Source organism: Harpia harpyja, chromosome 9 (assembly GCF_026419915.1).
Source record: "Harpia harpyja isolate bHarHar1 chromosome 9, bHarHar1 primary haplotype, whole genome shotgun sequence".
In the NCBI taxonomy this organism is placed as follows: domain Eukaryota; kingdom Metazoa; phylum Chordata; class Aves; order Accipitriformes; family Accipitridae; genus Harpia; species Harpia harpyja.
This window is the reverse complement of record NC_068948.1, coordinates 23705642-23729609: the sequence shown is the minus strand read 5'-3', so window position 1 is coordinate 23729609 and position 23968 is coordinate 23705642. Positions and strand designations below refer to the sequence as shown.

The 23968-nt window shown below is 48.9% G+C and overlaps 1 protein-coding gene across 5 annotated transcripts; it reads left to right on the top strand.

Moving 5' to 3' along the window:
• The first annotated feature begins 1380 nt into the window (after positions 1 to 1380).
• Positions 1381 to 17099, top strand: GFOD2 (glucose-fructose oxidoreductase domain containing 2). 5 transcript variants are annotated; one of them, XM_052796571.1, is made up of 4 exons: positions 1384 to 1521; positions 2687 to 2725; positions 7136 to 7479; positions 14821 to 17099. In XM_052796571.1, exons 3-4 carry the CDS (start codon positions 7227 to 7229, stop codon positions 15717 to 15719), a joined length of 1152 nt encoding a protein of 383 aa, XP_052652531.1. In that variant the 5' UTR covers positions 1384 to 1521; positions 2687 to 2725; positions 7136 to 7226; the 3' UTR covers positions 15720 to 17099. The 5 variants fall into 5 exon arrangements, with proteins under 5 accessions (XP_052652530.1, XP_052652531.1, XP_052652532.1 ...); XM_052796570.1 differs by lacking the exon at positions 2687 to 2725 and having other exon boundaries at positions 1381 to 1521; XM_052796572.1 differs by lacking the exons at positions 1384 to 1521; positions 2687 to 2725 and adding an exon at positions 2733 to 3006.
• The last annotated feature ends 6869 nt before the right edge of the window (positions 17100 to 23968 follow it).

The following is a 23968-nucleotide window of genomic DNA, read 5'->3' as shown; positions in this document are numbered from 1 at the left end:
TGATAATAACAAAAATAAAATGACAATAATAATAAAAGGATTGGAATATACAAGTGATGCACAATGCAATTGCTCACCACCCGCCGACTGGTGCCCAGTTAGTTCCTGAGCCCTCCCCAGGCCAACTCCCCCCGGTTTATATACTGGGCATGCTGTCACACGATATGGAATACCCCGCTGGCCACTTTGGGTCAGCTGCCCTGGCTGTGTCCCCTCCCAACTTCTTGTGCCCCTCCAGCCTTCTTGCTGGCTGGGCATGAGAAGCTGAAAAATCCTTGACTTTAGACTAAACATTACTTAGCAACAACTGAAAACATCAGTGTGTTATCAACATTATTCTCATACTGAACTCAAAAACATAGCACTATACCAGCTACTAGGAGGAAAATTAACTCTATCCCAGCTGAAACCAGGACAGGTGCTCAGTACCACCTGCCTGATGTCCTGCCACAGAAGTCTTCCTCTCCTGACTTCTGCAGCACTGTGCAGCCTGTTGGGAGCAGGCAAGGAGCCTCCTGTGCAATGCTGGGAGAGGATGAGGAGCAGCGTGAGGAGAAGGGCTGTCCTCACAGGGAGCACGGTGGCTGTACAGGAGCTCTTCTTTGGATGTTGTGCTGCTCTGCCCTCCCCAGGGTCTCTGAAAGAGCACCTTCGGTTGCCGAGCAGAACCCTGCCCTCAGCCTGCCTGTAACAAGTTCCTTGCGCAAGGGAGACTCGCAGCGAGGCACGGATCCCCCCCGGCCGAAGACCACAGCCAGGAACCCTCACTGCACAAGCCCCCGGGGCAGATGGAGGAGCTGACGGGTCTCGGAGGCACATTGACCTGAAATCCAAGGGCCAGGACACCGCACCCGGAGCCCTCGCTGAGCTGAGCCGGGCCAGCACCAGCCTGTGGCACATCTTGGTGAAGCCATCAGCAGAAGCACGAGCGGAAAAGGCCCTGGGGTGCTGGTGGACACCAAGGTGACCGTGCGCTGCAAAGAAGACTCGGGGTGTCCTGGGCTGCCTTAGGCAGAGCACTGCCGGGGCGGGGGGGTCCTGCCCCTGGAGGCCTGGGTCCGGTGCCGGGCGCCCCAGTCCAAGGGAAACGGGACGTACTGGGGAGCCCGCCGATGGGCGATACAGAGGGACCGCAGCGTCCCTCCTAGAAGAGGCCTCGGGCGAGCTCATCAAGGAGATGACGAAGCGCCGCGCCGACCTCCTACTGGCTGCCGGCGCTGTCCGTCCGCCGATGGCCCGCCCCGCCTCCTCCCCCCCCCCCCCCCCCCCCGACCCCGGCCGGCCGAGGGATAGGCCGCCCTCCACGCGGCAGGGGAAGCAGTCCCGGGCGCCGCCATTTTCGGAGCCGCTGCCCGGCGAAGGGGCGGGGCCGCCGCGCCTGCGCCTGCGTGGGCCGGGCCGGGCAGGGCGTCGCCGCGCGTCGCATCGGGAGCGAGCGGCCGCCGCGGGAGCGCGCCCGGCAGAAGGATGCGCGGGGGGCGAGGCGGGGCGGTGGCGGTCCCCTCCGCCGGCCGGCGGCAGGTAAGGGCAGTTCGGGGCTCCCTCCGGGTCCCCCGGCCCGGGGCCGCTTGGCGACCAGGGGGGCGCGGCTCTGTCCGAGGGCGCTGAGCCGGGCCGGGCGCGGCCGGGAAGGGAAGGGACCCGAGGGGTCTTGGCGGGACTTCCTCCGTGTGGGCCGGGCCGGTGCGGTGAGGTGAGGCCGGGGAGGGGCCTGCCCGGCCCGGCCCCCTGAGGCGAGTTGGAGGCCTGCCCGGTCCGGCCCGGCCCGGTGAGGTGAGGTGGGGCCTGCCCCATCCAGTCCCGTGAGGGACCCACGCACAAAGAGCAGCTGCCCGAGCCCCGCACCCGCGGTCAGCGGTGATCACCGTGGGCCATGCCAGAGGCATCCTCGGGGCCGCCATGGCCCAGCCCCGAGCTTTGCAGCACAGGGATAGCGTGAGGGCCGTTTTGGATTCCGCGTTTTTCCAGCTGCTGCTGTCTCTGGCACGGTCGTCGCCGCTGCCTCTGACCTCGGGCGGTACCTGTGGGAAGCGGGGTGCCAGAAACGGGGCCTTTGCTGTTGCGTATCCGGACCAGGAAGGACAGAGCGCTGTGCCAGCCTTGTCTTGATGTGTGCTGGGAGTTGCTCGAGGGTTTGGACTTGTGGGTTATCACACAACCTGCTTGAACTGAATTGAAAGCATGTTCAGTAAAGAAAGCATGTCGGTCTCTTTGACGTCAGCATGCAAACCACATGCATGTGAACCGTTATATACAGAGCTTCATGTATATGGGTGTCAGAAGGCTGGAGGAACAGTTTGACAGGAAAAAAACGATGTCACGTGTGAGGTGACCTCCAGCTTCTCAGGGTGGTCCAGTGAAGTTCCCACAGTAGTCCTGCAGAGACCTTGCTGACTTCCAAAGCAACGCCTGCAGTCTCTGCCTGCATTTCTGTCACCTCTGCTGGGGTACTTGCAGAACTGACAGTTCTGAGGCAGCACCTGTTTTCACAGGAGGTCTCTGCAGTGCATTAACATTACAGGTGTGAGACCCCTGCTGCAGAGTGAAAATCTGAGTAGTTCCTGTGTAGAGTTTGTCAAAGATTCTCACGCAGCCTTAAGATCCATGAGGATGTCACAACCAGTAGCAACTTTATTACTTGTACAACCCTTGTTACTTGTCTTTGCTTTCTTTCTGAACTCAACAGCAATGACCCAACTGGATGAAAACAGTGCCCCTGTTGCTGGTATTCTTCTCCACCACGTGCCTCGCCTTCCTTCAAGCCAAAATGAAACTTTTTGGGAGGAGTCGCAAGAAGCATGAATTGCTTTCTCCTTCTGCAGAGCCAGTGTTACCCTGACCAGCATCTTTCTGGATACAGGCTGATACTCTTTTACTACCTTCAGCCATCTATAATGGTCCACAGCGGTTTTTGGGCACTGCAGTCCTTGACTATACTATTTAGTTTTTGAGACTTCTGCCTTCTGAACTCCCTGACTGCTTCAACATGGAATTGAATTGGATCCTGTAGGAATCGTCAGGTTTTTCGTTGCTTTGGGTCACATAAATGCTAGTTGCTATGTATACCAAAGAGTCAAACAGCTCCTTGAAACTCACCATGAAATTCAGCAATAATGGAAACGTTTTGTGGCCACAAAAAGGAATGGCAGCTAGCAACAAGATTAAAGATCTTTAAGTGCTTCTATTTGAAAATTTAAGTTCAGAATGATGTTGCAGGCATCAATTATTTCGTCTCTCTATAAAGGAGATTGATTTGTATCTCCTGTCATGCAAGATATCTGTTTCAATCCAGTTTTCACTTCCAGATAAAAGCCCTGCCTTTTGGTGTTTCGGTGGGAGGGTCCTCAGAAAAGTGTTCATTCCAGTGTTTGATCACGGGAGGTATCAATGCATGAGGGTTTTCCTTTTCTGAAAGATTGGCTTATAAAAGGCTTTTCATGATTTGTGTAACTAATTCGGTGAGACTTGTTTGAAGGTTTTAGACTCACGGGGTCCTAAAGTACAGATGTAGACATTGTACCTAATTCTAAGCTGGTTTTGGTTGCAGTTTCAAGCATTTCTTTCTCAGAGCCATTTCCACGCTCTGCTGAATCTAGTTTTCACTAGTTTTCAGCTCAGCTACTTGTGCTAGATGTGACCCTCAGCAGATTTTTTGAAATTGTCTAGTCTCCCTTTTGACTCCTTATAAATGGCTAACATCCACGATATCCTGTGGCAAGGCATTTCACAGCTTACCAAAGTTTGGTGTGAGGAACCATCTCCTTTAGATTGTTTTGATCCTGCTGCCTTCTCTGAGCTCCATTCGATTTGTTCTTGCATTGCAAGAAACAGTGAAAAATTGGTCTTTCTCCATCCTGAGCCACTCATGACTTTATTACCTTCTGTGACATCCCTCTCAGTCACATCTTTTTGCGTCTGAGCAATCTTTGGTTGCTTAGGTCACACTTATGTAGAAGATGTTGTGTGCTTTTGATCACCTTTGTCTGCATCATTTCCAGTTCTGCTTTTTTTCGCCACCTTAAAGCAGAAGTATCAGAAATGCACGTAGAGCTCCAGAGAACGGTGCTCTGGGGACTTTTGTGGTGGCATAGTGCTGTTCTTTTGGGGTCTCTTCTTAGTAGACTGTTAATTACAGCTGTCTCTCTCCTCAGCTGTGGCCTCATTCTGACACAGTGGGTTTTTAGATTGCTTCCCTAGGGTGGCCTAGCTGTAATGTCTCGTTTACCAGCGCTTGAGTGTGTCTGCAAGGTGTGGGGGTGGGGTACCAATATGTACCCCTTTTCAAAAGCTCCTGTTGAATGTCCTGTTACAGCTCTTTCAGCATTTACTCTAGTTCTCCCTGCGTCACGTATGCTCTGTGACTTGCCCTGTGCAAGGACTGTGTTTTTGCTGACCTTCAGCATTCACATCCATCCCACTGTAACCGTCCTGACAAACAGGACTTGCTAGCTGGCAAACGACTGGAGAGAGAATAAGAGGCTGCGGGTGGTCCTCAGGTGAGGGAAGAGAAGCGTGCCCTCTGGTCAGTGCCACTCGCTGCAGAGGCTGCTGGCTGCAGTATTTGGGGGGTCTCAAGCCCTGTTGGGCCCAGTAACTGTGCAAGCCCTGTCTTCATACCCCAGGAGTGTGGCTGCCTTGCTAGAAGTTGTTGCTGAGGCTGGGTTGGCCAATTCTTGAATTGTTGTGGTACTAGTGGTGAGCTGGTGTCCTTAAGTTCTTGTATCATCAGGAGTTGGTCTCCATGGTAGTAAATCACTAGCTTTCATGGGTTTGTGCCGATAGCTGCTAGTGATACCAATGCAGCAGCACGTTATGTTCTGGGAATAAATGAGTTTAAAATTAATTCCACCTGATTGAGATTTTTAAGAGGCAGTTGGATGGGAAACAGAAAAAAGTAAAATTTAAAGTGAGCGAGCGTTGCAGAAATCAGCTTATCTGAGTAGCAGGAGTCTCCTGTTGCACATGTGAAGTGCTACAGTGTGCTCTTAGTAGCATTTTCAAATAATTCAACCTTTTCTAAACTTTTGTCATATTGTGTAATTTTGACATTGTTGAGCATGTCTGTGTGATCTGGTGCAAACAGGCACACGCTCACCTTGTCTCTCTCTATTCTACCTTGCTAAGTTTGTGTCTGTCTGAAAGAAAGTGATGCTTTTTTTTACTGCACGCATTTTTTCTTCTTCTGGCCTGTAAACTGCCAAATATAGATGTGTGGGGACTTCAACAGTTATACTTACTCTCTGTGCAGTTGCAAGATTTTCTTTTTGTTTGCGTCATTTATAGAAAACAAACCTGAATACAAGCTATCCTTCCTGCCAGTAAATTACCCTTTTATGTAGAATAGTAAATATTTTCAAGATCCTTTTGATACTGTCCTTATTTGAGTGTTCTGCTAAATGTCAGATAAAAAGGAGTTAATTCAAATTAAAATTAACTTTGTTCATCTTAATAAAGACAGACAACTGTATCACTGCAAACCTAACATCACACAGAATAAGGGAAAAATGTACTGAATTAATTCAGTAAATATAAAGTGTTCTATAGCATCTGTAAACATTTGTGTGTGTTTTGCAAAATAAATATTCAGAAGTGCTGCTGTTTCCATTTCCTAGTTTAGTGTCTATCCTACAAAAGTACCTAGAAATTCAGTCAGGGTTGCAGTTTTGTTATGCTGGTCAGTGTAGGCACCCCCCAGACTAACAAAACGCTGATTGCATGCAAAGCATTTGCACTGGGGGTAGTTTCACTTGCATGCTGGGACTTCCCGGTGCTGTGTCAGGATTTGTTTTCACATATTGTAATTTAGCACGAGTGTTTTAGGATGGGGAGATGAATAACCCTCTCTTTCCAAAACAGATTGTGATTCTTGTTGCTTGTGGGGATTTTTTCCAAAGGTGTTGATCTGGTGTTGGCATCAGTTCTCTTTTTAAATATGGTCTTTGCTTTTTCATTATAAACTTCTAAAGAAAACTGAATTTGTCATGTTAATAAAATAAACTTTTTCCTTCTAAAAAAAAAATTCAAAAAAGGTCAACAGTGAGTGTAGTAAATAAAAATTCAAAAAGGCAGAGAACAAAAGCCAGATGGTAGGTTGCTTCAGTGTCACAGATTGAGGAGACTTCTGACATCTCTCCTCGGAGTTAGTGCTAAAGTGAATGCTAAAGGCAGTTCAGCCAGTTGTGGCCAGAAGCAGTTCTAAGACAAACTGGCAAGTAGGGGTCCGAAGGGATTAATTTACCAGGAAATACTTGAAAGAGCAAAAGAAGTGTGTCTTAACCAAATGTTTGTGTGTAGGGAATATAATAATTCTGTGCAAAACCCTGCATTCCTGGGGTTTGAATGGCATGGGCAGGAGATATTTTTAACTGTCCCAAGTTACATAAAACTTTTAACTACCCACAATGGACATAAAGGAGCACCCTTTTCCTTTCTGAAAGTAGTTTTCTATGTATTTAAACACTGACATTATCTCCCCTTGTAGCCTTCTCCTCCCCAGGCTAAACAAGCTCAGTGAATCCAGGCTTTCCCCACAGGACGTGTTTTCTAGATGTTCTCTGGAGTGGCTTAACTATTTGCCATAAAATTGTTAAGCTCCAAGTAGTAGTTTTCAGTTTGTGTATTTAATTTGGAAGAAAGATTTATGCACCCAAAAGCTTGCCTATTATTTCCAATTATCTCAGTCAGTCTAATAAAAGATGTTACCTCATCTCACAAACCTTTATCTCATTTAGAGACTTACATCATCACAACTACAGCAGCGCTGCTTTTACTGCCGGTGCAATAGACTCTATGTCCTGTCCTCTTGACGCTTCCTGTCGCTCCCCGTTTGTACCTCGCCATCTCTGGTTTGTCCCGGCATGCTCGTGTTTCTGTACGTGCATCCTGAGTTTTGAAGCTCAGGAGGTGCTCATGACTTTGTCAAGCTGCTTTCTTACCATTCTTCTGCAATGAGATTGTTAGACTTGTCCCTTAATACTGTTTATGGATTGCAAGTTTGGGGGGGTTTGTTTTTTTCATTAGGATCTTTGAAAATTTGAAAGCCATATGAAGGATAGAAGCTAGTATTCAGGCTAGATGCATTTGATATCAAAATATGGTTTTTGTTGATACTGACTTGTAACTTTTCATGTTTTAGGAACTGTGGGTGGAATGGAAAGCTGAGGAGCCAAACATTTTATCAAAGGCCTATGTGTAGACCCTGATGCTTGAATAAATGCAGAGTGAAAATGCTTCCTGGAGTGGGTGTGTTTGGAACTGGCAGCACTGCCCGGGTACTGGTACCCTTGCTGAGAGCAGAAGGCTTCTCCATTGAAGCGCTTTGGGGGAAGACTGAAGAGGAGGCCAAACAGCTGGCAGAGGAAATGAACATCTCCTTCTACACAAGTCGGACTGATGATGTCTTGCTGCACCAGGACGTAGATTTGGTTTGCATCAATATCCCTCCACCACTAACTCGGCAAATTGCTGTGAAGGCTCTAGGTATCTTTTTATCTTTGGAGTTGGACCAAAAATCCATAGCTCGTTGGCAGGTTGAAATTTGAAGCTGTTACCGCAGCACAATTCTGGTTGCACCAATGTGCAAATGCAGTGCTGAAGGTTTTGTGTGGAATTGGTAGCGCCATCTGCGAGAGAGGTTACCTCGAATTTTTTGTAAAAATAGTGTTTGTAATTGCTTATAGCTTTGCGAGTCTCGAACCAATTGGGCTAAAATACCTCATCTTCTTCAGACTGAACTTACAGTGGGGAGGTTTTAATAAAAATGAGCTGTTTCAGAGATGACGATGAAGGGGTAAAATGTTTTTATGCCCATTTAAAAAAAAACAACCGAACAAAAAAAAACAAAACCAAAAACCAACCAAACAAGTTGCTGAATTAATTTCAAATCTTCCCATGTTCTGCAATAGGAAACTGAGATTTGCCTGAGGTGGGGGGGTTGTTCGGCTCTGCTTTTGGTTTTCCCCACAAATAAAACCAAATTGGAAAGTTAAAAGCCTTTGAAAAAATGCTTGCATGCACTCAGTAGAATCTTGTGAGTTAGGACCTAAATTCTCTGCAGATGCTGTTTTCAGCCAGCAATGCTGTGACCATGGCCACCACCTGGAGCTCTCTTGGGACATCCATGTCCATAGCAGTCTGGTATGGTCCCGGGTGCGGGTTTGCTGGAGGAATCCTTCTACCTGACGCAGGAGGGCAGATGCTGGGGGAGGAGGAGATGCTGGGGACAGCAGGAGGAATCCAGCAAGATGGGCTGGGTGAAGGTGTCAGGGAGAGAAGGGATGACACTCCAAAGTGGTTGGGCAGGGCGGTGGGAGCCAACTGCCCGGACACCCTGACATTTCTTAATTCTCCAGTATGTGACTTTGTAGTGTTAATGTCCTCTCACGTAGTACAGCGTGGGTGTGAGTTTGCATCTAATTCTGTAAATAACAAGTGTGATATTTTTACTGTGTTTACAGGAGATCCACATGAGTTAATTTTAGGACGGGTAATATCTCAAACCATGTAAGCCAGGGTGGTTTGTTGTTCTTAGCCTCTTTGCTCTACAGTAATTTGTTTTGGAAGTAAACAACTCCCTGCACAAACATTCAATGCCACTTAGCTATGCAGAGAGAGATTTCAGGCTTTTTTTTTTTTTTTCTCTTTTTCTTTTTTACATTGTTAGATTTGTTTGTTTACCTTGTTAGAGTACTACCCTTTGAATTTAAGGTATTCTGACTTCTGAATATTTGAACTGTAAGTTAGAATTTCTCTCTTTAAATGCTAAAAGTTCTTTTAAACACTTTTTAGGTAATAAGCATTTCACTAGTTCTCATGGCTCGTGATGGGCAAGTGGGCTAAAAGGAGAGGATTGAACCTTATCTGGTGAATTATTAACTAAAATGGATTGAGATTCTTTCTTCAAAGGCTGGGAACCTGTAAGATGGCATTATCCAGAGGAGGAAAGGAGTGCAGAAGTACAGGCGTGATATGTATGCTTGACTGCAAGTATAAATAAGTGCAAAGCTGAAAAAGCTAGGGAAATGAATGGATGAAGTAGTACAGGGCAGTTTATTCTTCGCTTATGTCCTAAAATGTTCTGATCTGCAAACTGGTGCAGGCATCTCAGGCCCAATATGATGCTGACCTTGTCTTTCAGCTTTCTAGGTTTGTCGCAATGGTATTTATAGATCTGCTACCAACTATGTTGTGACATATTTTGAGCCAGTGTTGGATGGCTTGCTGTGATTGAGCATTTTGAAGGAACACAAAATCAGGATAGGGCCAAAGATGGCAAGTACATTTTCTCTGAAAGTTCAGAGCAATAACGTGATCTACGTAATTGGAGAATTATTGGCTGTGAATTGTATATAATAGATTGGTGTTTACTAGTCGAGAAACTGGGCTTTAGGAAAGATCAGATGCGGTGCAGTGATAATGGTCTCGTGTGTTTTGTTTTGTTGCGGTTTGTTTGTTTATTTATTTTAAAGTGCTTATGCTTTTATTACTTATTTGTAAACTTTTTTTATACTTTTTTTTTTTTTTTAATTTTAAAATGTGGTTACATTTTTATTTCTGGCAGGGATGAGAGACAGACCCAGTTTTTCCAGGCAGTGCAATTTGCTTGCATAAGTTTCTTATTGACAGACATCCATAAACAAGCCTAGGTACAACTTTGGCGTGACGGGGACAAAGCAGTAACACTGGATTGAGTTCATGAACCAGACAGAACAGATCAAAGCCCAGAGGATAATTCAGGTTAAAATCAGTCTAATCTTATGGTTTATCTCCACAACAGGCAATGCAAGAAGCTATCCTAAAATTTGTGCTTCTTTTGATCTCAGAGGAACTAAATTAATTTCACAAAATGTCTGTGTTGTGGTTCATGTCCCACAGTTAAAATGCATCCACCTTTGCATTAGGTGAGCACAGAGCGGAGTTACCAGCTAGAGTGGAATGTAAAACATGGGATGTTTTTGCATGAGGCAAAGTTCAGGGAGGCAAAACATGAGAAGTCCTCAGAGTAAAATTTCTTCAGGGTGCTAAAGATAATGCTGCTGCACATACTGAGCCCAGCTGTCAAATGGATGGTTTGTGGAGTGGCTACAGAGGAACCTCTTACTTGTCTCTCTTGGTTTATACTGGTTGACTACATCATTTAAAACATCTTTGCAACATAGGTTGTTTGACACTCTGATTTTGTGGAGTCCCTACAAATTATAGCACATATATGTTAGTTATGAAGGAAGGAGTCAGAAAGGGCTCTGTCACTGCTTTGTGTTGTGACAAATCCAGATTTCCTGTTCTTGAGACAGGATGAACAAGCATGCTGTGAGTGCTCTTTGCATATTGTGCTTCCCGTCTCTGTAACAAGTAGCATGGAGATCTTTTCAAACTGTAGGCAAACAAGAAATGAAATGAAGGAGTGTGTTTTGGAATGAGCGTTCATTCACTGGGAGGCTCCCAAAGCAAGTACATCTGAAACAGCTGGCTATTTGGGAAGACTCCTCAGACACTCCCAACTTCTTATAGTGGACAAAGCAATGGTCTGGTGTGCTTCAACAGTGACCAGTTGTACGTCTTCCTTGGTGCAACCTCAGGTATTTGATGTTATTCAGAGGAGTAAAGAACTGGGGCTTCAGTTCAATGGACATATTTACTTGGGATAAATACCTTCAGTAGTTTGAGTCAACATTATAACTCGTGCAGGGAGAGGCAAGGCTGGGGACGCTAGCTGTTTACGGAAAGTGTTGGATGGCCAGCTGTGGCTATGATAGCCAGGCAAAGAAACAACCAAAGAGGTGGAGTGGTAGCTGTCATGGTGAGAATGCTGTCCCAGCCCAGCCCGCTCCTCACACTGCCTGGGCGGGTGGCACGGCACACAGCCGATCCCCTCCTGACTGCACTGCAGGGACACCTCTGTGCACAGCTGCCCCTGCTTCTTGCATTTGCTCACCTGCATGTCCCACAGACACAGGACTGCAGGACCGCTCCCCGTCAGGAGCCCTGGTGGGCTAACTCCTATGCCAGGCTGCTCAGCGGCCCCCCCAGGACATGAAGGACCTCCTTGATGGAGCGGTGGGCCAGGTGTGGTCTCGGTGTCCTTCTCATGGCCTGCTGGTACGCACCCAGCCTGAAGCAGAGAGGAGACCGCGGCTCATATGCATGTTGATTGCAGCAAAGCCAACTCTTTAAAGTTTAGGGTGCACTTCTCCCATCTTTTCATGCATGCTCCCCTTCCCAAGGCCCCGCCAGGCTGCAGAGTCCTTTCTCCTTCCTTCTGATCACCCTGGCACCCTCCCTACCAGGAGGAAGGAGTGGGCTGGGGGTCCTGGCAATTGCTGGGGCCTGTGTCCCTCCCCAGCACCTGTGATGGCTTTGGGCAGTGTCCACCAGGTAGCATGAGAAAGCAGCGAGTTTTCTGTGCTTGCATTTTATTAACCAGGGCTGTGAAATATTTCACATGTGGCAAGTTTTGGATGTAGCATGGCTAAGCAGCTGCAGGGGAAGCCAGTGCCTCAGTGCTGATGGACAGTGTGGATCTGACTACAGATGTAAGATTCCTTTAGGAGAAAATAGTCTAGTTTATTCTGCTGTCCAGTAAGTCTCGGCTCACCTGTTGTTTTTTGATTGCTTCCATAGGATGTGAACACACTTTAAAATCCAGTATTTCACTGAGTGAAGCCATGATTTGGCTGTATCACATTAATGAGAGTCAAAAGACTTCTGTTTAAATATTTAGTTTATTTACTAAATCAGGAATTGGTTTGAAAATTCTTGGAATCTAGCAGGTACTTTTGCCTCTGAGTATGGGAGTAGATGGTTTGTCTAAGGACTCCTGGGAATGGTGACCTTTTTATTCTCTTTTTGTGTCCCTCTTACTGCAACAACCAGTATAGCCATAAATAGGGGGACTTCAGTGGAGCGAAGATCTACAGATGGGGTTCGCTCCGAGGTGTGCACAGAGAAGATCCTGAGGTGTGTTGTTAGGACAGCCTATGATGAGCTTCACCACAGGTAGCGGAGCTGCTGCTGTCCTTGCTCGCTGCCTGTGAGGTGGGGAAACACAACTCCGCAGCCCCATCTCCTTCCTTCGAGGTGTCCAGGCCCTTCTGTGGGCTTAGACCGACCTGTGAGCAGATTCAACCCACCTGCTTTGAAAGATGAACCTTCCTTTTCTAAACTGGGCTCATTTGGTGATCTGAACTGACTCACAGAGGGCTCTGAGGAGCACCAGAGCCCTGTGGTGGCTCTCATCTCACCAGCCAGGAGACGACCTCAACAGACAATTTTGCAGCAGTGATTTAAGAAAACAATATCGTACAAAGTTCAGGTTATTCCTTATCAAAATAATAGTAACAAGACAGAGATTGTAAGTTGCTCTGCCTCAAAAAACAGGAGGCATGGCCGTTGCGTTGGTAAGGGACCTCGTAGCCATCTCTGACTCGGCCCTTGTCTTGCTGCACGGCCATCTCTGTGAGTTTGGGGACAGTTGGGGGGATGTCCCACTGAGGGCAACCACAGGATTATCTCAGAGATGTTATGGTGTACCCAGGTCTTCGTCCTGGCACTCCAGCAGTGCTTGGTGGGCTGTGCTGAGCTGTCATGCGCTGCGCTGACTGCCATCCCAAAAAAAGGCATCAGTCAGTTTTAGCTCCTCAAGTGGCTCAGCCTACACTGGCAAAAAGAGCACCATGCTGACGCAAGGATGAGGCTGGGTGGGTAGGTGGCAGAACAAGGGCAGCCCGGCATGATCGACTGCCCGGCATGGAACAGCAGACCCTGGGTGGCAGGGGTGGTCTCCTTTGGCTCAGCCCTCTGCTCTCGGTCCCCCACTGCAGGGATGCAGCCCCTTTTGTGTGGACACTGTCAGGCTCCTTGAAGAGCCAACTTGGGGCAATAACCTGCCAGAAAAAGAGCCAAGATGAGTGAATATTTCCATGCTGGGTTTGTACCCTGAGCCAGCTCCTGTGCTGCCAAATACATGGAGGAAGGCACTGGAGTTATGCAAGGGGGAGAGCAGCACTGGCAGAGCTGTACCCTGTGTGTACGCAGATCGAGAGTCGCTTTTATTTTCTTCCAACTTTAAGAACTGCAGATCTGCTTAGGATGCTGTGGAGATCCTTTTGCTTTTTCTTTTTGCTTGTATTTTACTGTAACCTGGCTTGAGATAAGTGCCATTTAAACAAGAAGGCAGATAAACCAGGGGCTGAAGCATCTCAAGGTGCTTCAGCTAGCCCTGCAGAATATTGAATAGAGCATTGTGCCTCATCTCAGCAGCAGGATTGGGGGTGGGAGAGTCGGAAATGGTCCCTGATGTGGGGGGGTTACCAGTGGGTAGCCAGGGTGTCCTCGGGGAGTTTGACCTTACCCTTTGTTCATTAAAGCTTCTATTGACTCACATCGGTTTAGGGGACTTCTTTGGACAAGACCACTAAAAATTGTAGTCTTGTCATTTTCTGACTGGATTTTGCTTGTGTCTATTAGAAATATTGGTTCTGAGTTTTGTCTAGCTGTAGTTGACCTCTGGCTGAGCTGGGCACAGCGATGGGTCACAGGAGCTCGCTGGCCCTTGGCCGGCTCAGATGGTTCCTGAAAGGCTTGCCCAGCACAGCCAGGAGGTGGAGTGCCGAGAGCAGGAGCTGCAGTGTGGGATCTGGCTTCCCCTCTTGTGCGGGAGGCCGACGGAAGCGCTTGTGCTGGTATCATCTCATCAGGGAGTCGATTAAAAGCTGTTCTGAGCAGGGAGCGGAGTCTGCTCCTGGGTAAGGAGAAGCTTTCAGAGAGGTGCCTACCACCATGTGCGGCGATTCCTGCAGTTCTTAGCCAGAAACTGTGGTATGATGTGACTGACCTTCAGGTCTGACATCACCAGTTAATGTCTGGAGACTTCTAGGTACACCCCTGGTTGTTACATTGAAAAATGTTTATTTAAGTATTTTATCAGAACAGATGTACATGGAAAAGTTAAGCCATGTCACAAGAAAAGGGTGAAGATGGGGGAGGAAGAGGGAATACCAGCAAAGCACCAAATATAGGAATTTGATTGAAGCTTGCCCTGGGATACTCTTCTGTATTACTTTATTTCTGCTTTGAAGTTAAAAAAATGAATTATTGACTGCCCACATTGACTCAGGCTGAGCACAAGATAAAGTGCATCCATAGGAATAAAAATGCAGTGGGTCACCTTGCAAGTGCAGCTCTCATCTGTGTAACTCACAGTCACCTTTGCAATCTAATTGTACGAGTAGGCTGTACGTGCAGACCAAAATGGTTTGCTTTCCAATTAGCGATGCTTTTAAAACAATCCGCCTACCAAAACATTATTTCTAATTCGTGTATTCTGTACACAGACCACTAAGTATCTTGTATGACCCATTTCTATTAATCTATTTAAAATAATACATTCATAGTGATGGTGAAATACAAAGTGAAAATCAAATCTCCCCTTCACTCACCTCTTCCGTCACCTGACTTCCCACCCCCCGCCCCGGCTGTACAGGCATTGAAATAATTTTATAGCTACAACATGCAGTTTGTGTCTTGTTCTGACGCCATGTGATGCCATTTGGCCATTTATCTTTCATGATGTAAAAATCCTGTCTTTATTTGGAGCTTCTCTCTGTGGGAGTTTGTCAGCTCTGCAGCTGGAGCATTTTGGAAGCAGCTTTGCTTGCTGCACTTGGCATTCCTATTTTAGTTCCCAGATCTTTGCCTTTGAAATTGCAGCAGGAAAGCCTGACTCGTAAAAACCCTGCTTCTTGACAACCTTTGGGGCATCTGAGCATGTTTCGCTTGTGTGTGCTGTATTTTTTTTTTTTTTTTTTTTCATTTGTGCTGCAGGAATAGGGAAGAACGTGATCTGTGAGAAAGCTGCTACCTCTGTGGATGCCTTCAGGATGGTCACAGCTGCCAGGTATTACCCCAAGCTGATGAGCATTGTTGGCAACGTTCTCCGTTTCTTGCCTGCCTTTGTGAAGATGAAGCAGTTGATAGAAGAACACTACGTGGGCAACGTGATGATCTGCGACGTACGAGTTTATGGGGGAAGCCTGCTCAGCCACAAGTACAACTGGATCTGTGATGAGCTGATGGGAGGAGGTGGTCTGCATACAATGGGAACCTACATTATCGACCTCCTAACTCACCTCATCAGCAGAAGAGCAGAGAAGGTCCACGGTTTGCTTAAGACTTTTGTGAAGCAGAACACGGCTATAAGCGGGATCCGCCACGTCACTAGCGATGACTTCTGCTTTTTCCAGATGCTAATGAGTGAGGGTGTCTGTTGCACTGTGACTCTCAACTTCAACATGCCTGGATCATTCATTCATGAAGTCATGATTGTTGGGTCTGCTGGTCGCCTGATAGCTCGCGGGACAGACTTGTACGGGCAGAAAAACACTGCGCTCCAAGAAGAACTACTGTTTACAGACTCTCTGACTATCAACAAGGGCCTTTTGGATAAGGGGTTTAAAGACATCCCGCTGCTTTACCTAAAAGGAATGGTGTACATGGTGCAAGCACTGCGGCAGTCTTTCCAAGACCAGGAAGACCGTCGGACGTGGGATCATAAACCTGTCTCTATGGCAGCCTCTTTTGAAGATGGTCTGTACATGCAAAGTGTAGTAGAGGCCATCAAGAAATCCAGCAGGTCAGGAGAGTGGGAGGCTGTGGAGGTCATGACCGAAGAACCAGATGCCAATCAAAACCTCTGCGAGGCGCTTCAGAGAAATAACTTATGAACATTCCTGCTTTGGAAGATAGGACAATTAACACTTCTAGCTGTAATGTAAAAAAACTCTCCATTTTTAAGATATGTAGATTCTTATTTAACAACCTGAGTTCCTTGGTTTTTTAAACGTGTACAATATGTTCTGATAGAAACTGTTCTCATTTAAATTGTTTAAAGAGTTTTAAATGTTTCCATTTTTGCAAACGTTTAATTTTTGTCTTGGAGACTGGTAGGAAAACTTGAATTGCCCTTTGCACTTGCAGTAGCTGAAGTGAAGCATGGGATCTCTGCTGTTGCATGGCTTGGACATGGGACACAACCCCTGTTGCACAGGTTGCTTATTTTAACAATTTTAACGTGAGAGCACATAGAGCAAGATCAGGGAGTATCTGTTGTTCAGATGCCTTTTCCTTCTCTCTTGGAGACTGATTTAAGTTTTACTCCTCAGTTTGTAAAATTTTATAAAAGAGTTTAGTGATGTAACAGGTCTCTAAACTCCTGTAGGACAAATAGTAGAAGGAACGGATAAAAGTCTGGAACATAAGGATCGGCCTTTTGGCTTCCCGCATGTGGCAAATGTCTTTCACATTCATTTAAACTGGTATTTTATTTAAATGATGCTATGAATTCTCTGTTGATGGTGTCTTGGCAGGAAAATCTTCAGGAAGTTTGTGATGATTTGTGCTCTTCTTCCTTATCTGTAGACATTATTCCTTCTACTCAAGAGGCTGCCTGCATCCAGCAGCTTTTTTCCATAAACTCTGTGTCCGTCGGTTGTGTTTACTGCCCGGCAGCACTGGTGCCGTGACTGCGGGGCCACGTTCTCATTTCTGTGACTGTTAATAAATGCCTCCCAGGGTCATGGGATTTCCACAGTGTTGTGGATAATGAGGTTGTACAGCATTAACCTTCCAGGGACCTGAAGATGGAAGTAAGGAGGTATTTCCTACCTCTTGTAGCTCTCTTAATGTGCTGGCTGGGTAACTGTCACACTACACACATCCTGATAGTTGAGAGAATGGGGACTGAACTGTCATGGGTAAGTCTGCTCTTAATCTCAAACACTGGATATTAACCCTCTGGCCCTGCCCATCCTCACGCCCTCCTGCAGCGTGTGTCCAGTGGAGAGATCTGTTGTCAGATGATGGGTGGAAGTTCATCCATTTGAGAAACGTTTCTCTCTGAGGCAGGTATGCGGAAGGGATAATCCAATTTTACTACATATATTTTGTGTACTTGAAAGCTTTTTTTAATGTATTTCTCACTAAATTGTAACCCTGTGTATTTATGTATCTTAACATGCAAACTGCTGTTTCATAAGCTGGTCCTTCCTGAAAAGATCTTGTTTTCTACAGAAATAAAAAGTTGTGTTTGTTGAGGGCATTCTTTATGCAGCTGTGGGCTTGTGTTTTGATTTGGTCAAGCTGAAACCATCCTAATAAATGTGAACAGGAGACTTAGACCTGGGGCTCAGTACCTTTTGAGTCCTTCCCTACTTCTGTGTGCCTTTGCTGCCAGCTGCGTAGCTTGGGTGTGGAAAAAGCTCTTGTGATATCTAGCAATATAGCTCTGTGCTATCCTGTATAGCTCTGTGCTATCCTGTATAGCTCTCTGCTATCCTAGCAAGTGTCATTGATTTATCACCAAGGGAAAGTAAGTCCCACCGGAAGATCTATTTACCACCTCTCTGCTGTTTCCCTCGCACTACAGCTGTTGAGTAACTGGTTTTGGAGATCCTTTTGCCTATCTTGGACTCACCACATCAACTTTTGTGATTAACAGGATCTTTATTTATCTGCCTGACTCATCATAGAAATTGCTGGAAGATGCCAACTAAGAAGCAAAATCCCCACAGTAGTATTGATGGGACCACATTCTTTGCTCAGTGTATATATCAGGTATTTACTTTTGGGTATTTACTTTCAACACAGTAAAACTCTTGACAGAAACAAGTCTACTGACATGCTGTTTTAAAGGGTAGAAGCATGGCTGCTCCTGTGCTCTCTGCACAATCTCATTTCTATTGTGAGCTGGATGAAGAAAGCAAATGGTTGAAATTCACTGTTCCCAGCTGTAGCAGGTGAAGCAGTGAAAGCTGCATCTCTGCAAACCTTCCTTTACAGGTAGAGGACTGGTGTTCCTGCCATAGCTCTGAGCATCTAATGTCTGTCATGCCTGTGTGCTATGTAAAGCAGGTGAGATAATGTCTCCTGAGCTCACCTGGAAGCCGCTGCCTTCATTCAGACAGAACAACTCTGGCTTATTTCATGCCAGTTTTGGATCTGTTTTGAAGCTGTCCTCCTTGAACTGAGAACCTACCTTTGTGCCTTTGTCAGTACATTTGTACTGGGCAGAAGATCCTAAAGTACAACTCCTACAGGAGAAGAAGGAAGTGCAAAACATCTCCAGATGATCCCAGCAAAGAAAGGAGGGTGCCAAGACTCCTGGGTGAGCAGGAGACCTGACTGCAGAAGTGTGCAGAGAGGTGAAATGGGCTTTTTGTAGCCTGGCTACAGCCTCCAGCTGCCCTGCACTGGCAGCATGGGACAGTGGCCAAAGGAGCACTCCTTTGGGTGAGGCGGATCCCTGTTGTGAAGCTGAGATTCTCCCAATGCAATCCCTGTTGGTCTAACGTAGAAGTAGTGAAAGCACCTGCTGGTTAGCGCTGCTCGCAGAGGGGGACCAGGCCATGCTCTGCTGTCTGCTGGACTGAAAGGCAGGGCTGCACTGTCCCCTCCCACGTCCCCTGTGCAGGGTGATCTTCAGCAGCGAGCCTCAAGGCTAGTCCCCAGGCTCCTGCTTTTCATGCACAAGGGAGGAATGACAGCACATGCATCCTAAGGCCAAGTGACATGCAGCTGTATTTTACAATGAAAAACTTCTTTTTTTTTTTTTTTTTTTCCCCCAGCAAATCAGATTTTCTGCAACCAGGAAAAAAGACAATAAACCCACAGCTCTTTGTATGGGCCAGGTGATGATCACCACCCCGCAGGTCAGGCTGTAGTAGACAAACAGGAGGCAGAAAGCTGCATGGCTATTTATACTGAGGAAAGAGCAGTGGCACCAGGTGAGCTGCATATCTGAGCATCCTATCAATATCAACCTGCATGGATTTGTCACCTGCTTCTGGGGCTGGGATCGCTGGAGCGCTGCTGGCCCAGGTATCTGCAAGAGGAGTGAGTGCATCAACAGCTCAGCCACCTCCTTGGAGACAGGCTGAGTATTTGCACCAGCAGGATGCCAGGTGCCAGCAGTGTGGGTGGGATGGCTGCTCTGGGTCTCCAGCCTGACATCCTGCTTGGAGCAGGCCTGTTCACCAGCTCCAGCTCAGGCTGGCCATGGCTTTGTTCCACCAAGTCTTGGAAGAGAACTCTGGAACCTGTTGACTGTGGAGTCAACTGAAGAGTGCTGTCCTAAGGGGAAGGGTCCTGCTCTGTTTGGCTAGGCCACCTCAGAGCTTCAAGGGAAAACCTAAGGGCAGAGCTGCTGCAAATGGTGACCTAGAGACATCCAAGCTGCTTCTCTAAAAGCTAGGGGCAAGGGTGGAAGAAACAGGATATGGTGACAATATCTGCACAGGCAAGGACAAAGCCTCCACTTCTGGGGGGATGAGCTATGGGGACCAGCAGGTCACTGGCAGAACAAGGCCAGCTCCCTGAGGAATACAGGAGCTGGGTAAACCTTGTTGGAGCTCACCTTCCAGCTGTGGAGCAGTTGCCCTGCTGGAGGCTGCAGGGACCTGGCTTGGCTGTGCCAGCCCTGGGACTTCATCTTCTGGTGATGGGTGCATCAGCTCTGTCATGTCTAAGTTGATGTACTGGTACAAGGGTCGCAGACGTGGCAGTTGTCCTGGAGAGGTACAAGAAGAGCTAAACGCTGACACCCCCTTCCCTGCCAGGGCTGTGCTGTAGCTCACAAGGCTGCAGCAGCCCTGGGAGGAGAGGAAGAACATTATTCCTGCCAGGAGGGGAGCCAGGGGCTGCAGGGGGAGGCAGATACCCTTGAGCTGAGGCTGCCTGGTAGGATAAAAGCCAGGGATCTGTGGCCACATCCCAGAGACAAAACAGCAGCTGGAGGGAAGAGTCATGGTGAGCCTGCCTGGGTATCACGGTGCCCGGCTGAAAACTCACCAGTGGCAGAGCCCCTGTCATCACCCAACCCATGGGGATGCTGCCAGGTCTGGGAGAAGCCAAAGAGCTGCGGACCACCTTGTTGTACTATGGACCCAGCCTTAGGCCAGCATCATTCCTGAGACAAGCCAGTTAGAGCACACACCATGCCAGCCCAGCCCAGCTTGTGTGGCTCCAGCCACCAGCTTTGCTCACCCAGCATGTCCTGGGACTTGGCCCCTCTGGGAGGGTGCAGGCTGTTCGCATGTCTCTTTTTCTTCCTTTTCCTCTGCTGCTTGGCAGAGAGGCTAATGTCACCTTGGAGGGTGCCTGGCTCCTTGGTGGTGGGATGTGCCCTCTGGAAATCAGGGTGCTGCAACCGGAGCACTTGCGAGTTGACTCTGAAGGACAGAAACCAGCTGTGGGGCACAGCCAGCTCAGGGTCCATCCGCAGTGGGAGACGGAGCCCTGCGGCACCTCGCGGGGGGTCCATGCCCTGGCACAGGAGCTGCATCCAAGTGCAGCCCTCGCCCTTGGTCTGTGCCAATGCTATGGCACTGTCGTGCCAGGGGCTGCTCCAGCCCTGGCCATGCTGGCTTAGCTCCCTGGCTGGACTTGGACATGACTGGTGGTCACTGACTGTGGCTGATGGATGGCTCAGGGCTACTGCATTGCCATAGGTGCCGTTTCCCTTTCCACCATGAGCCCCACAGCTCTTTGGGCTTCTCCCTTTCCACACTTCTGTGGTTTATCTGCTCTTTTAAACTCTAAGCAACTCTCAAAATTACTACAAACCGAGCTTAATTCTCAACAAAATAAAAACCAAAGCAGAGTGATGTCCAGCCACAAATCATGGATACTAATATCTTCCATCCCATGCTCATCCCTTCCTCCCAACCTTGTTTCACCCTTGTGCAACGCAGCCCGCCTGGGGCAGACCCAGGCCTCGCTGGCGGCTGCTCCTTGCATGGTGATCCCGGCTGTGTTGCAGCACAAAACTGGCTTGTGAAGGAGACATGGCGACTTACTTTGTCCCCTTGAGTTTGAAACCGTAGGCTAGCAGCCAGGCTTGCAGCGCCGTGACACAGCCAAGATCCGCCAGCTCCGGGAAGAGCTCCTTGTTCTTCCCCATCTCCTCATCATACAGCTTGGTGTGGACAAGGACACCTCGCCCGTCTTTGGACCACTGCGGTAGACACGGGGAACAGCATTGACAAGCGGTGCTCCCATCCTTCCAGTCCCTGCACCTGCTTTTTTTCCTTGGGCCCTGGTGTGGATGCCCTGCCACAGTGGCTTGGACCCTTTGCTGGCCACTAATAACCACCTGGATTTAGGATTTTACTCCCAATGTGGCCCCTAGGTCTTGGGGGTGAGCCCGGCTGGCTGATGAGTGGGAGCACCCTGTGTTGCTGCAGTGGCTGTCTATGGTGGGTGGGACCATAGGGCTGGGTGGCCCCATGAGTCCCGCTGGCCCTCCCAGGGCTTTGGTTGCCATCTTGCCCCCCCATCACCCACGGTGGCACTGCCAGGCCCCAAGCAGCAGCTGGGGACACCCTCGAGTGTGCCACCACGGCAGAAAACCGCTCTACAAAGAGATGGCTGAAAATTATTCAGCTGCCATTTCATGCAGCTTAACTAGAAGCTTGCAGGTAACTATTTGGGGTCATCTACTCTCAGTTTGAGAAAGACTTGGGAGTAACATCATGCCTTTTGTTTCTGGGTAGCAGACCCAGCCCCAGGGACATCCACCCTCTGCAGAAAGGAGCTTTTCTCATTCCTTCCCCCTCCCCAAATTTTGGCACGCATGGGGACCCCCTGTTCCCACACAAGGCTCGCACAGGGGCAAGTGCCATGCTCGTGGCACCCAGGGATGAAGCCCATGCTCCTCGCAACCCCCACATCCAATGCAACATCACCCTTCACCTTCAAAGCTTTGATGTCCGGGTTCTCCAGGGATGCAGACAGCTGAGTGAGGATGTGCCCAGGCTCATGGCCGCCATGCTGCCCCTCCTCAGGGCTCCTCACCAGGGCAGGAGGCTCCAGCACCGGGGCTGACATGGCAGATGCTCTAGGCCACCAGTGGGGGCTGCCTGCAGACCAACATCTCTGTGAGTGTTTGGTTTGGCATGGGGGCTCACCCCAATGCACAGTGCTCAGCCCAGCCAGGCCACGGCGAGCCCCTGCTGCAGGGACAATGGGCACTGGCTGCCTCTCCCTGCTGAGCTGCCGGGGTGGTGATTCTCGCTCCCAGCCCTGGGTCCGGGCAGCAGCTTTGAAGTGGCTGAGGTCTGCCCAGCACGAGACCCCCATGAGATGCTCCAAAGCAGCCAGCCCTAGGAGCTCTCCTGATACACCTGGGGACGCAGGGAGGTGAAAACCTCCCAACACATCAGGTGCTGGAGCTCCCCACCCCACCCTGAGCTGCCAGAAGACCCCAACCACCCCAGCACACCTTGCACTTCTGCCTTGTACCTCCTTCAAGCCAACCATCGGCACTCAGCCCCTGGCCAAAGCCTTGGCATTGCCTCCCCTTCCACTGGGAATGAGAGGGGACAGTTTGCCTGTTAAACGGACATCCAAACACAATTTCAGCATTTCCACTGACGACCCGCAACCCTGAGAGGCTGCAAGCACCAATTACCCGCCCTGAGCATCTTACCACTGATCCCCACATGCGCCAGCTTCCCTCTCCAGCCACAAAACCTCCAGTGAAGCAGCCCTGTGCCTGGAAGACAGCACGGTTAGGATGGGCACAGGTCACTGAAAGCTGCAAAAGCCAACCGCAAGTGTTTTAAGCCACTGTAATGGGATGAACAGTGTCACTTTGAGCCTGTCCTCCCTACCTCTCCCCTTCGAGCCTCCCCCAGGCTCGGCTCTGGGGATGGGTTTGAAGGTGGCAGTTGGGCAGGAGATTCCAGAAGACCGTTAACCGCCACAGGGGATGTGCCAGCAATAGGTCCCCCAGATCTGGGCTCCTGCCTGAGAAGGGAGGTGGAAAAACCCGAGAGGGCCCCTGGGATGCTCTCTGGCACCTGGGGGACGCAGCGGAGCTGGGCCGATGGGGCTGTCCACGGTGGTGACAGAGGTTCAGGGGCCCTGGGGGTGCTGCAGCCCTGGGAGGGGTCACCAGGAGGTGGGGGGAGTCTCCATCCTCAGGGACAGCAGGGCTCCATGGGACATGGCTGTGGCCATCCCAATCTGGCACTGGTGACAGCCCTGCTCTGATGGGAACGAGGGACCCCCGTGGTCCCCTCCCCATGAACGCTGCTGTGGGGTCTATGAAGACCAGGACCAAGTCCCATCCTTCAAGCCAGCAGCCTGGAAAACGCTGGGATTTTATCTGACTTTTGCACCCTGGAGTGTTCAGGAGAGGCTGACTGTGAGCAGAGATGTGGTCCCTGTTCATCGTACTGTGGTGGGAGAAACAGGCTCTTGCACAGCTCCTTTATAAACACGATAGCATTTTATACCCTGGAGAGAGTTATGTGGCAATCAAAGGGGTGCTGATCCCAACAGCTGTATCTCCTCTGCTCAGGAATAAATGCCCTGAAATTTGTTTAACCACCCAGGTCCAGAGCAATGGCACTGAGATGTACTGTTATGAGGGAAAAGCGTGGTTATGGGCAAACACATCCTTGCACGTTGTGGTCTCCTGGTGCAGCAAACCTGGCTAGCGTGGTCATTCTGCTGCTCTCGTACGCCTGAACCTCCTGGTTCGACCAAGCCGAGGGAGTCTTCTGCACTCACCCAGCAAACAACAGCCTTTTGGCTTGATGGTGAGCACGCTCCAAGTCAGATTTATTCTGGAAAAATGAAAGTTCAGCTTCTTGAATTGGAAAGAAAGTCACAGAAAGGAGAAGTAAGAAAATATTTCAGCAAATATACCTCAAGCGTCATTCTGTAACTGCCTTTCAGGGTTTTCTTCCAAGGATATACACCAAGTTATGCGCTGAAGTTTAGATCCCAGGGAGCCCATTCCCATCTTTTTTGCTTGGTATGGATGCTTCCATCCGCTGCACCAGCCTTGTTCTAAGTTGTAGGGTAAGCACGTAAGTAGAGGCAAACTTCCTTGGTCGTGCGAAGGGCTGGGGTACGTTTGGGAGCCCTTTGGCCCCCAGCTCCCTCCATCCCCCGGCCCTGAAGGCTCCTG

Excerpts from the sequence above, each read along its gene's own strand:
- GFOD2 (XM_052796570.1), top strand. The coding sequence starts at position 7,227 with ATGCTTCCTGGAGTGGGTGTGTTTGGAACTGGCAGCACTGCCCGGGTA. Across the intron at positions 7,480-14,820 it reads AATTGCTGTGAAGGCTCTAG|GAATAGGGAAGAACGTGATC; the intron begins GTATCTTTTTAT and ends TTTGTGCTGCAG.